This window comes from Mobula hypostoma, chromosome 2 (assembly GCF_963921235.1).
Source record: "Mobula hypostoma chromosome 2, sMobHyp1.1, whole genome shotgun sequence".
Taxonomy (NCBI): domain Eukaryota; kingdom Metazoa; phylum Chordata; class Chondrichthyes; order Myliobatiformes; family Myliobatidae; genus Mobula; species Mobula hypostoma.
Genome location: NC_086098.1, coordinates 43132811 through 43148336, shown reverse-complemented (window position 1 = coordinate 43148336; position 15526 = coordinate 43132811). Strand labels below are relative to the sequence as shown.

General features: G+C 39.6%; 1 protein-coding gene across 4 annotated transcripts in view; it reads right to left on the bottom strand.

The window, feature by feature from the left end:
- Positions 1 to 15526, bottom strand: part of drc1 (dynein regulatory complex subunit 1 homolog (Chlamydomonas)) — an 82018-nt gene that overhangs the window by 39752 nt on the left and 26740 nt on the right. For all 4 annotated transcript variants that reach the window (XM_063071011.1, XM_063071020.1, XM_063071029.1 and 1 more), the window contains 3 exons: positions 12669 to 12755; positions 9084 to 9206; positions 6425 to 6564 (listed from right to left, as the gene is read on the bottom strand). In XM_063071011.1, the coding sequence (XP_062927081.1) occupies positions 6425 to 6564; positions 9084 to 9206; positions 12669 to 12755 (350 nt within the window). The remainder of the gene's footprint in view (positions 1 to 6424; positions 6565 to 9083; positions 9207 to 12668; positions 12756 to 15526) is intronic.

Sequence of the window (15526 nt, the reverse complement as noted above, 5' to 3'; positions counted from 1 at the left end):
GTGGTGGAATCGAATACAATAGGGTCTTTTAAGAGCCTCTTAGATAGGTACATGGAGCTTAGAAAAATAGAGGGCAATGCCCTAGGGAAATTCTAGGCAGTTTCTAGAGTAGGTTACATGGTTGGCACAACATTGTTGGCCGAAGGGCCTGTAATGTGCTGTAAATTTCTATGTTCTATGTTTTTTCATACTTGTAATGCATTCCTCTTCAAATCCTTGTCTTGCCCTAGACTTGGCAATCTGTAGCTATTTTTAGTTCAAATACTTTTGGAAGCTACATTGATCATTGGTGCCTTTCTACTCTCCTTCAATATTCAGAAACTTCCAGGATAACAGGACAATATATCATAAAATATCACCTTGAAAACCCAGTTGACAACAATTATATATATTGGTCTTCAATATAAAATGTCTCACCAATCAATACTTTACTTTGTTTAATGAGATTATGCCCAGTATTCAGATATCCTGCCTTAAATTCCCATGACTAAATACAAGAGAACATTGCTACTTTATATTCTGTTTCATTTTGCTTTAAGACATGTTGGATTCTGATGTTTAAATCCAAGGTTCATTTAGAAGTCAGGACAAGGCATAAAGCTTGTTGCTTTGTGATCATTTTGTTAAGAGTTGATAGAACAAAGAGAACAGGAACAGGACAGTGACGGGTGGTCTTGCCACTTGACGATGAGAGGATCTAGAGAAAAGAAAGATGGCGCCTAGCAAAAGCACAGCTACTTTTATTAGATCAGAATAAAAGTATTCAGAGATTTAAAAATTCCACTCTAATTAGAAAATTAGAATTATTCAATACTGCAATAATAAGTTTACCAATGGGAAAATACTAGCCACATAATGACAGACAAAAGTTTTTAAATTATACTTTGTATAGCCACTAGAGGCACATTAAATTGTTATGTATACATGGTGTGAGGCCTCCGTCAGTCAGAGTTGGCCATGGATAGTGTACTGGCTGTCTAGATATAGCTTTAAGTTCTGTCTAGCTTCAAGTTCCTCGGGGTCAATATCACAAATGACCTGACTTGGTCCAACCAAGCAGACTCCACTGCCAAGAAGGCCCACCAGCGCCTTTACTTCCTGAGAAAACTAAAGAAATTTGGCCTGTCCCTAAAATCCTTACTAATTTTTATAGATGCACCATAGAAAGCATTCTTCTAGGGTGCATCACAACCTGTTATGGAAGTTGTCCTGTCCAAGACCGGAAGAAGCTGCAGAAGTTCATGAACTCGGCGCAGCACACCACACAAACCAATCTTCTGTCCTTGGACTCACTTTACACCGCACGCTGTCGGAGCAGTGCTGCCAGGATAATCAAGGACACGACCCACCCAGCCAACATACTTTTCGTCCCTCTTCCCTCCGGGAGAAGGTTCAGGAGCTTGAAGACTCATATGGCCAGATTTGGGAACAGCTTCTTTCCATCTGTGATAAGACTGCTGTATGGATCCTGACCCGGATCTGGGCCGTACCCTCCAAATATCCGGACCTGCCTCTCAGTTTTTTTGCACTACCTTACTTTCTATTTTTCTATTTTCTATTTATGATTTATAATTTAAATTTTTAGTATTTACTATCGATTTGTAATCCAGGGAGCAGGAAGCGCAGAATCAAATATCGCTGTGATGATTGCACGTTCTAGTATCAATTGTTTGGCGATAATAAAGTATAAGTATATACAAGCCTGGACAGTACGATATGGAGACCAAGCTGTTGCTCACGTAGCAACACCCCCTCTCCACACATCTGATGAACCCAAGGTACCAGCAGCATCACAGGAGTTGTCAGAAAGGACTGAACTCAATGTAGGACTACCTTTGGTACTGATTTTTCCTTCAGGATTTACTCCCGAAGCTTTCCCCATGAGTGGGTACAGACGCAAGGCAGCACAAGTTTGAGATCAGAGTTTTTCTTCTCCTAGATGAGCTGCCACGGCTGACGAGTCCCATCTGCCCAAAGCAACTGGTTTTAAGGCGCCAGTAACTCACCTTTTCCCCCTCTGCTGTCAGTGAAAATGGTTCCACTGGGCTTCGTAGCTAAACCACGCATGGTGGCCAGGGGCTGGACTTGGTTGTCAGAGGCTATTTGAGGCGCACGCCATCGGGAGCATTTAATAAGTAGTGGGAGATTCTCCCCATTACATAGACTGGTAATCCAAGTTGTCCTATTCCATTGTGCCTAGTCTGTGGCAAACAACTTGCAAATGCAGCAATGGCTCCAGCAAAATTGAAAAGACAATTCTGATAAGGTTAATGACGAAGAAACTTCTGAGACATTTCACTGTACTAATGTAACAATGGACACAAAAAGGTTTGTTGTTACAATGAAAGTTACTTATCAATGGGTTTTACATGGACTGGTAATCCAAGTTGTCCTAGTCCACTGTGTCTAGTCTATGGCAAACAACTTACAAATGCAGCAATGTCTCCAGCAAAATTGAAAACACACTTAACTACAAATAACAACTATATGACATGTAGAAGTCCTGATTATTTTAAATGGCTATTGAAATCTCAAAGCAAACAGAGTAAATCATTTGTTAATAAAGTCACAGTCAGTAAAAGGACTCAGGAAGAAAGTTAATTAGTAATAGAACTTATCACCCATATAAAATTATAGTGGGTAGGGTGCTAGACAAAATACAGTACAAGAAATTGAAAAGGTTTCTCTCTCAAACAGTATGATAAGTTGACACATTGATGACATGACTCATGATGCTGAAGAGGTTTTTGTGATAAACTGGAAAACAACAACTTCTTTATCCAGGTTGATAAACCAACAGATTTCATCAATAAATGTCATGCTGTAGCATTTGTAAGATTTGTAAATGATGGTGAAGTTCAAGAAAACTTATTCTGTTGTAAAGAGCTGCCCAAAACAAGCAAAGGCCAAGATACATTTAATGATTTGTCTTCATATCTGGAAATAAAAGGTCTGTCTTGGAGGAACTGTGTTGGCATCTGTACTGATGGTTGGCTCCATGAGAAGTTTTGCTTCTCTTGAAAACAAAAATCCAACACACTGTTTTCTTCACAGAGAGGTGCTGATGTCAAAAACCCTTTGAGATGAAATGTAAAAAGTTCTGGATGATGCTACAAAAATGGCTAACTTTATTAAACAAAGACCAGTTCACTCAAGGATGTTTAAAAAACTGAAAACCTGGACAAAGAGCATACAGAAATCCGGTGGCGTAGCAGAGGAAAAGTTCTCAACAGGGTGTTTGAGCTGAAAGGTGAATTGCAGGAGTACGTTCCAGAAAAGAGTAGTACAGATTTTGCTGAGTGCTTTGAAGATGAAGGATGGCTGCAGAAACTAGCCTCCCTAGCAGACATTTTTCAGCATGTTGAATAAGTCTCTGCAAGGCCTTGGAGAAAATATTTTGACTTTGACTGACAAGATTCTTGGATTTAAAAGGAAACTGAATCTTTGGGGAAAAAAATCATGTTGCATATGGAAATCTTGAAATGTTCCTACTTTTGCTTGGGCTTGAGAGTGAGGAAGGACACCAGAAAGTCTCAAGTCTTATCGAAAACCACCTGGAAGAACAGCAGAATAAAATTGAACAGTATTTTTCCTCCCTTTCAACATGTAGGGCTCTCAGTATACTAAGTGGACTGTTAACTGTTGATCGCTTATTACCAACATGGCTTCTCTGAAGTGTTATATTAAAATGGCTTCTCGTAATGTTAACTGCTGAGCAAGGGGTTCTCTGTAACTGCAATGTTTGGGATATACAGGGAGATAATGGAAATTATATTCATTTGTTAGCCAATGGAAGTCATGTTCTGTTATCTTGTATATGTGTGCTGAGTTAAGGAGCGCAGGCTTTTCCGGAGGCAAGCGGAGAGGACAGACGTGTGTGGAACGGACAGCGGTTCCAGGGTGGCGGATACCAGACCTCGGGAGTTCGGAGGGTGGCCAGAGTCTCAGAAGGACGTGCGGAGGGAATCGGAGGCGTGAGCTCCAACATATTAAAATCCTATGTGCACAAGACTGACAAGTTACTTACGTGGTGCCTATTTCTTGGTAGTTATTTCTACTAACCCATCACCAAAAATTTGCTATAAAGTATAATTCTTTACTCGCACTTGGTATATTGTTTCATATTTGTGTTGTGGCTGTTCATTGGGCGACTCACACCTTATCCGCACCAAAGCAATTGCATTGTTTGGCGGGGTCGACGGCTATTTACCCTAGGCAACAGTGGGTCAGTGGGGCAAAGACCATTACAAACACAAGAGTATGATTGAGTGAGGGACCCTCTCTCTGAATCCTCTGCTCAGCCTGAGAAATTGACTTTGAGAGAAGAGGAAGAACTTTGTGAAATACAGTCTGATCATGCACTCAAGATAAGATTTAATGATCTGCTGATGGACAAGTTCTGGATTTCTGTGAAAGAAGTGTATCCTGCCATTCATTGGAAAGCAATGAACATTTTGCTGCAGTTTTAAAATTTCTTACATGTGTGAGCAAACTTTTTCTTGTTTAGCAAGCATCAAAAGCAAAGATAGAAATCACCTCATTTCAGTTGAAGGTGAAATTTGTGTGTACTCATCTCAAGTTTGACCCAGAATTTAGTATTTGTGCAGCAAAAACCAAACGCAGGTTTCACATGCTAGGCCTATATTTGAGCCTGATCATGTCACTTAGTAAGATTTTCTTTCCCCCAAAGTCTTGTACAAAATTGTGTCTTAGGCTATATTTTTATTCATATTGCTTTGGCTTATAGTTTTTAGTAACTTTACTATTCAACATTGTCAATAAATTTTCATGTTATAAATAGCATTGATTAAAATCAATTTACAATCTTTATTTAAATTAAATCTAACCAAGCCTGCCTTTAGAAAAATTAAAACCCATTTTCGCTTAAGCCTGTTATTTAACAAGTTTGCCTTATATGTTTTTAACATTTATGAAAAAGGAAAAAAAAGAGTTAGTTTCAAGAAAGTAAGCCAAACTTAACTACTGTTGTTTTTGGATTATTGTATCTACAACTTACTGATAACGCTAATGTACCATGAGCTGCAGATATAACAATTTTTATGCAGGGGTTCCCTGAGACCTGAAAATTATTTCAGGGGTTCCTCCAAGGCAAAAAGGTTGAGAAAGGCTGGGGTAGAAGATTGGCAAAGAATACAGCTCAATAAAGATCAGTTGCAGATCAGTGGCAGATGGAGTTTAACCCAGATAAATGTGAATTGCTGCACCTTGGTAAGGCAAATGCAAGGGCAAGATAATCAACAGTTTGCTGAGCAGTGTTCTTGGGATCCAAGTTCAGAGATCATTGAAAGTGACTAAACAGGCAGATAAGGTGGTTAAGGAGGCTAATGGAATGCTTGTTTTATTAGTCGAGGCTTTCAGTTCAAAAGTCAAGAAGTTATTGCAACTTTATAAAACTCTAATTAGGCCAGATCTGGAGTATTGTGTACAATTCTGGTCACTCCACTATAGGAAGGATGTCGAGGCTTTGGAGAAGGTGCAGAAGAGGTTTACCAGGATGCTGCCTAGTTTAGAGGGCATGTGCTATCACAAGAGGCTGGATAACTTGTTTTCTCTAGAATGCCAGAGGCTGAGGGGAGATCTGATAAGAGTTTTACAAGATTATGAGAAGCATAGATAGACTGGACAGAGAGTATCTATTTCCCAGGGTTGAAATGTCTAATACCAGAGGGCATGTATTGAAGTTGAGAGGGGGTAGGTTCAAAGGAGATGTGAGGGGCAAGATTTTACACAGAGAATCGCAGGTGCTTGGAATGCACTGCATGGTATAGTGGTAGAGACAAATACATTGGAAGCTTTTAAGAGACATTTGGATAGGCACATGTATGTAAGGAAGATTGAGGGATACTGACATGGTGTAGGTAGGAGGGATGGGTGCTTAGGTGTTTTTGATTTGCTTTTTAGCTGGTTTGGCACATCGTTGTGGGCTGAATGGGTGATCCTGTGCTGTACTGTTCTACATAAAAGTTTTTAGGGGTTTGAATGTGTATCGAAGACAACACGTGAATATTCCATAACATGTTCAGTTAAAAATCACCAAGGATAAATCATCAAGCCCCTTATAAACCAGTGTAATGTCTGGGGTATCTGATATAGCTCTGCACAAATACTGATTGCAATATCACTTCTGATTACTTGCTTTGGACCAGGAGAAAACTGTCTGAAACAGCACTCTTTGGGCCTTCCCGGCCTGCCCGTTGCAACTAAATACAATGTGAGACACAACATTTACCCACTATACTTTTGAACCACAATATTAAACATTAATAAAAATAACAATTCAATCACAAGATGGGATATTAAGATCTAAGATGAGAAAACAAGACTTGGAGTATTTACCCTCAGTGTACACCTTTTGCACTAAACATGTTTTTGATCAGTAAAATTCTATGTAAATTAATGTAACCTTGCAATCTTTCTCTTCAGTTGCAATTTGGTGATTGTGTTCTCCTCATCACGTTTCTTTAACACCTGGAAGTTATATTCAAGTTTCTCTTGATTTAGTTGATATGTAGCTTTCATCTGCTCCAGCTGCTGCTGTAGAACCTAAGTAAATATTAATCTTTTTAAATGATATGCCTTTGTGCATAGCTTACAGAAGAGATGTAAACTAATTAATATTTTTCATGCCTAACAAACAAGTTCTAATTGAGACAAATGTACCTCTGTTACTATGTGCACTACGCTTTGTTTAAAAAAAAGCCATATTAACCAGCTTTGTCTTCAATTTCTCTGTGCTATTCTGACTTCAATGTCAATATCAACAGTAGATACACAATATACAGTAATAAGTTGAACATGATTGATTGGATTCCTTAATGTTGTTATAGCCCGGGTAGTAATGGGGAAAGCTCCCACCATCTATTAAATGTTCCCAATGGCATGCGCCTCAAACAGCTACTGACAACCAAGACCAGCTCCTGGCCTTCACGTGAGGCTTAGCTACTAAGTCCAGTGGAACCGTTTCTACCAACAGGATAAGGGGCAAAGGCTAGTTACTGGCATCTTAACACCTGTCGCTTCAGACAGATGGGGCTTGTCAGCCATGGTTGGCAGCTCATCTAGGAGAAGGAAAACTCTGATCTCAAACCTCTGCTGCCTTGTGGCTACACCCACTCATGAGGAAGGCTTTCAGAGTAAACCTTGAGGGAAAAATCCGGAGCTGGAGTCCATAAGGCAATCCTACATTGAGTTCAATGCTGACTGGCAACTCCTGCGACGCTGCTGGTCCCAAACTGTATCGGTCTCTGCTGTTCCTTTGGGTTCACCAGATGCGAGGAGGGGGGAGCGTACTACATGGGCAACAGCTTGCTCTCCATATCGTACTACCCAGGCTTGTGTATCTAGACAGCTAGGACACAATATCCGTGGTCGACTCTAACCGACAGAGGCCTCGCGCTCCCACTCATTTGTCGTGTGCCTCAGCACAAGCCAATTTTAACTACATAGACACTTAAAGACGGGATAACGACTATCATTTTTAATACCTGCAGGTATCTCAAGTACCCATGTCAGGATGCTGTTCATCGACTATAGCTAAGCATTTAATACCATCATTCCCAGAAACCTGATTGAGAAGTTGCAGAACCTGGGCCTCTGCAATTGGATCCTTAACTTCTTAACTAGAGGACCACAATCTGTGTGGATTGGTGACATCTCCTCCTCACTGACTGTCAACACTGGTGCATCTCAGGGGTGTTATGCTTAGCCCACTGCTCTACTCTCTATATACCCATGACTATGTGGCTAGGCATAGCTCAAATACCATCTATAAATTTGCTGATGATACAACCATTGTTGGTAGAATCACAGGTGGTGATGAGAGGGTGTACAGGACTGAGATATGCCAATTAGTGGAGTGGTGCCACAGCAACAACCTGGCACTCAATGTCAGTCAGACAAAAGAGCTGATTGTGGACTTCAGGAAGGGTAAGATGAAGGAACATATACCAATCCTCACAGAGGGATCAGAAGTGGAGAGAGTGAGCATTTTCAAATTCTTGGGTGTCAAGATCACTGAGGATTTAACCTGGTCCCAACATATTTTTTATAATTATAAAGAAGGCAAGACAGCAGCTATACACTCAAAAACTTCTACAGATGTACCGTGGAGAGCATTCTGACAGGCTGCATCACTGTCTGATATAGGGGGGTGGGGAGGTTACTGCACAGGGACAAAAGAAGCTGCAGAGGGTTATAAATCTAGTCAGCTCCATTTTCAGCACTAGCCTACAAAGTACCCAGGACATCTTGAAGGAGCGGTGCCTCAGAAAGGCAGCGTCCATTATTAAGGACCTCCAGCACCCAGGGCATGCCCTTTTCTCACTGTTACCATCAGGTAGGAGTACAGAAGCCTGAAGGCACACACTCAGCAATTCAGAAACAGCTTTTTCCCCTCTGCCATCCGATTCCATTCAGTGGACATTGAACCCTTGGACACTACCTCACTTTTTAAAAAAATACAATAGTATTTCTCTTTTTTGCATGATATTTAATCTATTCAATATACGTATACTGCATAAAGTATACAGAATAAGATTTACTCATTTTTTTTTCTATATTATGTATTGCTTTGAACTGCTGCTACTAAGTTAACCAATTTCACTTCACATGCCAGTGATAATAAACCTGATTTTGATTCATCTAATATCTAATAGCATTATGTGAAAGTATTACTTTATCCAGAAGCACCTTCAAAAAAAAAGGACTGCCAGTACACTCTCTACGTACAAGCACATGGTGAGGCAGTAAATGCTAAGGGCACGAAGAGAATTGCTGATACTCAGGAAGATTTCTACTCCCTTGGGCTAGATACACTAGATACCAAGGGTGAGAATTCTGTAAACTGTACTTGTTTATTCACTTAGAAATACAGTGTGGAACAGGCCCTCCTGGCCAATGAGTTGCACTGCCCAGCAACCCACTCATTTAACCCTATACAGAACACTCCATATGGTCAGTGGAAGGCTCTTTCCTCATCCACGGAGTCACTTGGTAAGCAATTCCCTTATTCATACATCAACAAAAGCAAAATGGGAATTTCAATTTGTGGGCAAACCACATACCTCTACATCAGTCTGCAACTTCATTTTGATCATATTGTATTCCTCTGCATCTTGAACCCGCACCTGCTGAAGTTGTTTCTCGTACTCCTCAGCCTTCTCCATTCTAACAATAAAATACTCCGCCTGAGAAAATTAAAAATAAAACACGGCATATTGATTGTGAAAAATAACCAATTTTTTCCTGGCAATTTTTCTTTGTGGAATAGTTATATTTCTGATCTTTTACAGTCTTGTGCATTTATATTTTCTACAAAATGATGCACAAATTGGAAAAAGCAGTGGGGGAGAAAAACAAGCAAAAATTTTAATAATGTCATTTTGAATAGTATTGTCCAACAGTACAGATCATACTGCGGATTTGTGCCCAAATGTTGTCAATCTATATCAGTGTCCATCTGTCTCATCGTCTCCCTTGCACCCTATTACCTACCTACACTGCACTCTCTCTTAACTGTAACTAACATTTTATTCTGAATTCTGTTATTGCTTTTCCTTCTGTACTATTTTGATATATTTGTGTCTTGGAGAAACCTGCATGATTAGCATGCAAGTCAAAAATTTTCACCTGATCTTGGTACGTGTGACAATAACATACACATTGCTTTGGAGTACAATGGAAATTGTGTCTATTCATGACCCGCGTGTATCTACGAACCTAATACCCTCACAAGACATTGTAAAGTAGGCAGAAGAGGCTTGGTTTGACAGGGCAGGCCAGAAAGATTTGGTAGTTATTGGAACGAGCTTACAAATGAGGGTCTATCAAGATCATGAACAGAGATCATAAAAGAATGTTCCAATATTGCACTGGCACTGAAATAACTGTATATAACGAGGCTTTCAGAGGTCATATCTGGATTTAGTGTAGGTCTCTGGGTCTCCAGTTCTCAATGCCACATATCTAGCCCTCAGACCATGAATCCCCTGGGTCATATTGAGCTTCTGATTTGGGAAGTCCTGAGATGGTTTTGTGGGCACCTGTACTCGACCAGCAGGTCTTACATCAAGAGTAAAAGGGAGGCGAGTGTTGATATTGGACCACTGGAAAATGATACTGGTGACGTAGTAATGGGGACAAAGAAATGGCAGATGAACTTACAAGCACTTTGCATTAGTATTCACTGTGGAAGATACAAGCAGCTTGCCAGACTTCTGTGAGTGTCAGGGAGCAGGAGTGAGTGCCATTGCAATTACAAAGGGAAAAGTACCAGGCAAACTCAAAGGTCTTAAGGGGGATAAGTCATCTGGACCAGACGGACTACATCCCAAGTCCTGAGAGAGGTTGCTGAAGAGATAATGAATGCATTGGTCAAGATCTTTCACTTATTTCTGGCATCGTCCCAGAGGGCAGGAAAATTGCAAATGTCGCTCCACTCTTAGGGAGGAGGCAAAAGAAAGGAAATTACAGGCCAGTTAGCCTAACCTCACTGGTTGGGAAAATGTTGGAGTCTATTATTAAAGGATGAGGTTTCTGGGTAATTGGAGACTAATTATAAAATAAGTCAAAGTCAGCATGGTTTTTGAGAAGGGAGATCTTGCCTGACAAATTTATTGAGAGCTCTTCGAGGAAGTAACAAGCAGGGTGGACAAAGCAGAGACCATGGATGTCACTTACTTGGATTTTCAGAAAGCACTTGATAAGGTGCCACACGAGGCTGCTTAACGAGATAGAATCCTATGGTGTTACAGTAAAGATACTGGTATGGATAGAGGAAAAGCTGACTGGCAGGAAGTAGCGAGTAGTACTAAAGGAGGCCTTTTCTGGTTGGCTGCCAGTGACTAGTGGTGTTCCTTAGGAGTCAGTATTGGGAACGTTACTTTTCCCATTATTTGTCAACTATTTAGATAATGGAATTAATGGCTTTGTGGCAAAGTTTGCAGATGATATGAAAATAGGTGGAGGGGTAAGTAGTACTGAGGAAGCAATGCTATTACAGCAAGACCGAGACAAATACGAAGAATGGGCAAAAAAGTGGCAGATGGAATACAGTGTTGGGAAATGCATTTCAGTAAAAGGAATAATAGTGCAGACTCTGATCTAAGGGGGAGAAGGTTCAAACATCAGAGGTGCAAGGGGACTTAAGAGGCCTTGTGCAAGACTCCCAGAAGATTAATTTACAGTTTGTGTCTGTGGTAAAGTAGGCAAATACAATGTTGGCATTTATTTCAAGGAGAATAAAATACAGAAGCAAGGAGATAATGCTGAGGCTTTACAAGACATTGGCCAGGCCACTCTTGGAGTATTATCAACAGTTTTGGGCCCCATATCTCAGAAAGGATGTGTTGTTATTGGAGAGAGCCCAGAAGAGGTTCATGAGGAGGATTCCAGGAATGAAGGGGTTAACATATGAATAGCATTTGGCAGCTTTGGCCTATACTCACTGGAATCTAGAAGAATGCGGGAGAATCTCATTGAAACCTACCAAACGTTAAAAGGACTAAATAAAGTGGATGTGGAGCAGATGTTTCCAATGGTGGGGGTAACCAGGAAAAGAGGGCATAACTTCAAAACTGAGGGGTGACCTTTCAGAACATAGTTAAGGAGGATTTTTTTTTAATATAGCCAGAGAGTAGTGAATCTGTGGAATGCTCTGCCACAGACTGCAGAGGAGACCGAGTCTGTGATATATTTAAAGCAGAATTTAATAGTTTCCTGATTGGTCAGGGCATCAACGGATATGTCGAGAAGGCAGGTGTATGGGGTTGATGATAGAATGGCGGAGCAGACTCAATGGGCTGAATGGCCTAATTCTGCTTCTCTGTCTATGGTCTTGATGAGGTCTCTGACAACTGTGGCACTCATTCCGATCCACAGGTACAGAGTAATCCCGTATGTGTTCCTCCACCTCCCTTCACCATAACTTCATGGTCATTGAAGACATTATGTCTTTAGCCATTTAATTTCAGATTTGAAAATCAAAATTTTATGTTATTATTTCTGATACTTGGATTGATGCGTTTTAAAGTCTTTTCGACTACAAACTTGTGAGCTCTGGATTGTGAAAGTGTTTTTAAGCAGTGAAACTGAAGCGAAAGGGCATCTGGAGAAATTAAAAATCTTTGTGGTAATTAGATTACTAATTTTAAACAGCCTTGACATTCTCTTTTAATTAAATTTCAAGTATAGTAAAGTGAACACATAAAATGTCCTTCAAACGCGATCACTAACCAAGCAACAATGATGTTTAGCTGCCTCCATCAGTGGCTATCTTGTCAACTTTTTAAAGCCTTATGAATTTTCTTTTGCAGACCAACACCTGATCTGGACACTCATTTTTGTCATGGGACCTTCAGTCAACTCTCTCACTAATTTAAAATCCTGCTTGCAAATTTTGACTATAACCAATATTAATTAACAATCTCGCAGACACGAGGAAATCTGCAAGTGCTGGAAATTCAAGCAACACACACACAAAATGCTGGTGAACGCAGCAGGCTAGGCAGCATCTATAGGAAGAGGTACAGTCGACGTTTCGGGCCGGGACCAATATAATAATCTATATTGTTTCAATTTAAGTACATTAAATGCACTTCAAAAATTCTTAATTTTTTTCTGTAAGTGGACATTAAATACTATATATTCACCTCTTTGTCTTTTCGTATCTGCGTTTTCTTTTCCCACATTAACAGATTATTTTTCATCAGTTCATGGCGTTCCAGCTGAAAGGCTTTCTGTTAAATATAGAGAAATGAAAATAGATGTGATCCACAATTTAAATCTATACCATTCAAAGGCATGCATGCTAAATCATTTTACAAATAGATTTTTTATTTTAATAATTATCAGGACTGTTAAAGAAGAAGGATTTGTTCGCAGAAAAGAACACAAAGGATTGACAAAGGAAAATAATCAAAGCTCTTTGAAAAATGACGTGAAAATCTGTTAATACTAAACAAAAAAAAAACAAAAAAATGGCAAACTAATACCTGAGCCATTTATCAGAACTGTAAAATTGGGAGGAAATGGGAATCTGGAATTTCACATTACCAAAGTTATGAATAAAAGTATGGAGATCAGAATAGTCAAGTATTCACCCATTCTGTGTTGCATTGTGCTATACGGAGTTTCAAACTGAGCACAGGTGAATCAGTACCATTTTGTTTCAATACGTACATTTATTTGTCAGAGAAATGTATACAATATACATCCTGAAATTCTTTTGATAGGTTTGGCTTCCTCAAGCTATTCCCTTCATTATCTCATTTGCCTGGTCTCTGATATGATGAGCAATTCACCAATTCAATTTGCCTCAGGACCCCTGACATGTAGAAAGCCCATAGGAAATGCTCCGTCAACCTGTAAAGCAGATGGTTACAGATCTCGAAAGATCAGAGAATAAATGCCCCTATTCGGTAAAAAAAAGCAAGCAGAAAGCAAGAAGCTATAGGGTTAGGTATCCTAATTTGTTATTGGGAAAATGTAGGAATGTATCATTAAGGTAACAATAACAGGATTTTTACAACATCATAATACAATCAAGCTGGGTTAAAATGATTTTGCAAAAGTACAATCACGTTTGACTGATTTATTACATTTCTTTGACAGTATAATGAGTAGGTGGACTTAAAGAAACCACCTGGACATTTGGATTTCCAGAAAGATTCCAAAAAAATATGGAAAGTTAATGCAACCATTGCACCAGAGAATGGTCAGTTCTAGGCTTCAGCTAGTTTCAACTTAAATCAATATATTAGATTAAAGAATCAAATGTTCTGCAAAATATTAATTACTCAATGTCAAGAGGTGAGCAAGCATATTGTGATGAAAATAGCATTCTGTATATCGGAAAGATTTTGACAGAAGTAGGAATACAGTAATGTTTAAATGGAATAAGAATACTGAATCACATGGAGCAGAAAGGTTTGGGAACCTTGTATTCCAAATATCAAAGACAGCACACAAGTACTGCGATCCAGTAAGATGGCAAGTACAGCATTGACAATATTGGCTGAAAAGGATGAGCCTTAAAAGAGCACAGCATTTTGGATTTCAGAAAAATAAGAGGTTTCTGATTCTTAGATATCTGATTCAGAGGGGCTTGACAAGACGATTTTGAACGATATTGTCTGTTGTTGTATTATCTAGACCTAGGGTCCATAGTTACAATATAAAGGGTCACTCGCTTAAAAGAGAAATGAGGAGGACTGTGACTCTTCAGAAGTGTTCACCCCAGAGAACCTTAGCAAATAGATCACAATATATATTGAAGACCAAGCCACACAGTTAATTGGTCTGTAAAGCAACCAAGGGTTATAGGGAAAAGGCAAGAGAATGGAACTAAGAGTAACATCAGATTAATCACACAAGTGGAGCATTCCATTGCATCTTACTGTGTGATGGACCAGTGCCTAGCAGCCAAGTGGAGTCAACAGCAAAAGTAGATAGCTCTCTTATTTATATAGCTAGGCAATAAATTGTTTCAAGCATCTTTATGTGTCACCAGTTCCTCAAAGATTGTGAACTTCAATCTGAGAATTTATATAAATTCAGTTAATATTAAAACTTACAAATGATACAAGGGGTGAGTGATAAGTTTGTGGCCTAAGGTAAAAGGAGTAAATTTTAGAAAACCTAATACATTTATTTTTCAACATAGTCCCCTCTTACATTTACACACTTAATCCAGTGGTCGTGAAGCATACGGATCTTGGACCTCCAGAAAGTGTCCACAGATGGGTGATTGATAAGTTCGTGTCCTAAGGTAGGCGATGAGGTATACAGCTCTCGTTACATGCACATGCAGTTCAACTCTTCCAGTAATTATGCAGAAAGTGTGAAGTTAATAACTCATCTCCTTCTACCTTAGGCCACAAACTTATCAATCGCCCCTGATGAGTTATTAACTTCAAACTTTCTGCTTTTTCACTCAAAGAGTTGACCTGCACGTGCATGTAAAGAGAGCTGTATAACTCATCTCCTTCTACCTGAGGCCACGAACTTATCAATCACCCCTGAGTTATTAACTTCAAACTTTCTGCTTTTTCACTCAAAGAGTTGACCTGCACGTGCATGTAAAGAGAGCTGTATAACTCATCTCCTTCTACCTGAGGCCACGAACTTATCAATCAGCCCTGCTGTGGACACTTTCTGGAGGTCCAAGATTCGTATGCTCCATGACCGCTGGAATAAGTGTGTAAATGTAGGACGGGACTATGTTAAAACATAAATGTGCTAGGTTTTCTAAAATTGACTCCTTCCACTTTAGGCCACGAACTTATCAATCACCCCTCGTATTTTTCTGAAAATTCAGACTTGAAGCACTTTAAACACCATTTATACAAACCACTGATAATCCTTTGAGAATTAACAAGTGCTAAAAAATTGAATATTTTTAAAAACACTTTCCAGCATCTTGGTAAGCCTTCTTTCTGCTCCTACTCCAAAGCCTCCACATCCCTCCGATAATGGACAACCAGAACTGAACACAATACTTCAGATGAAG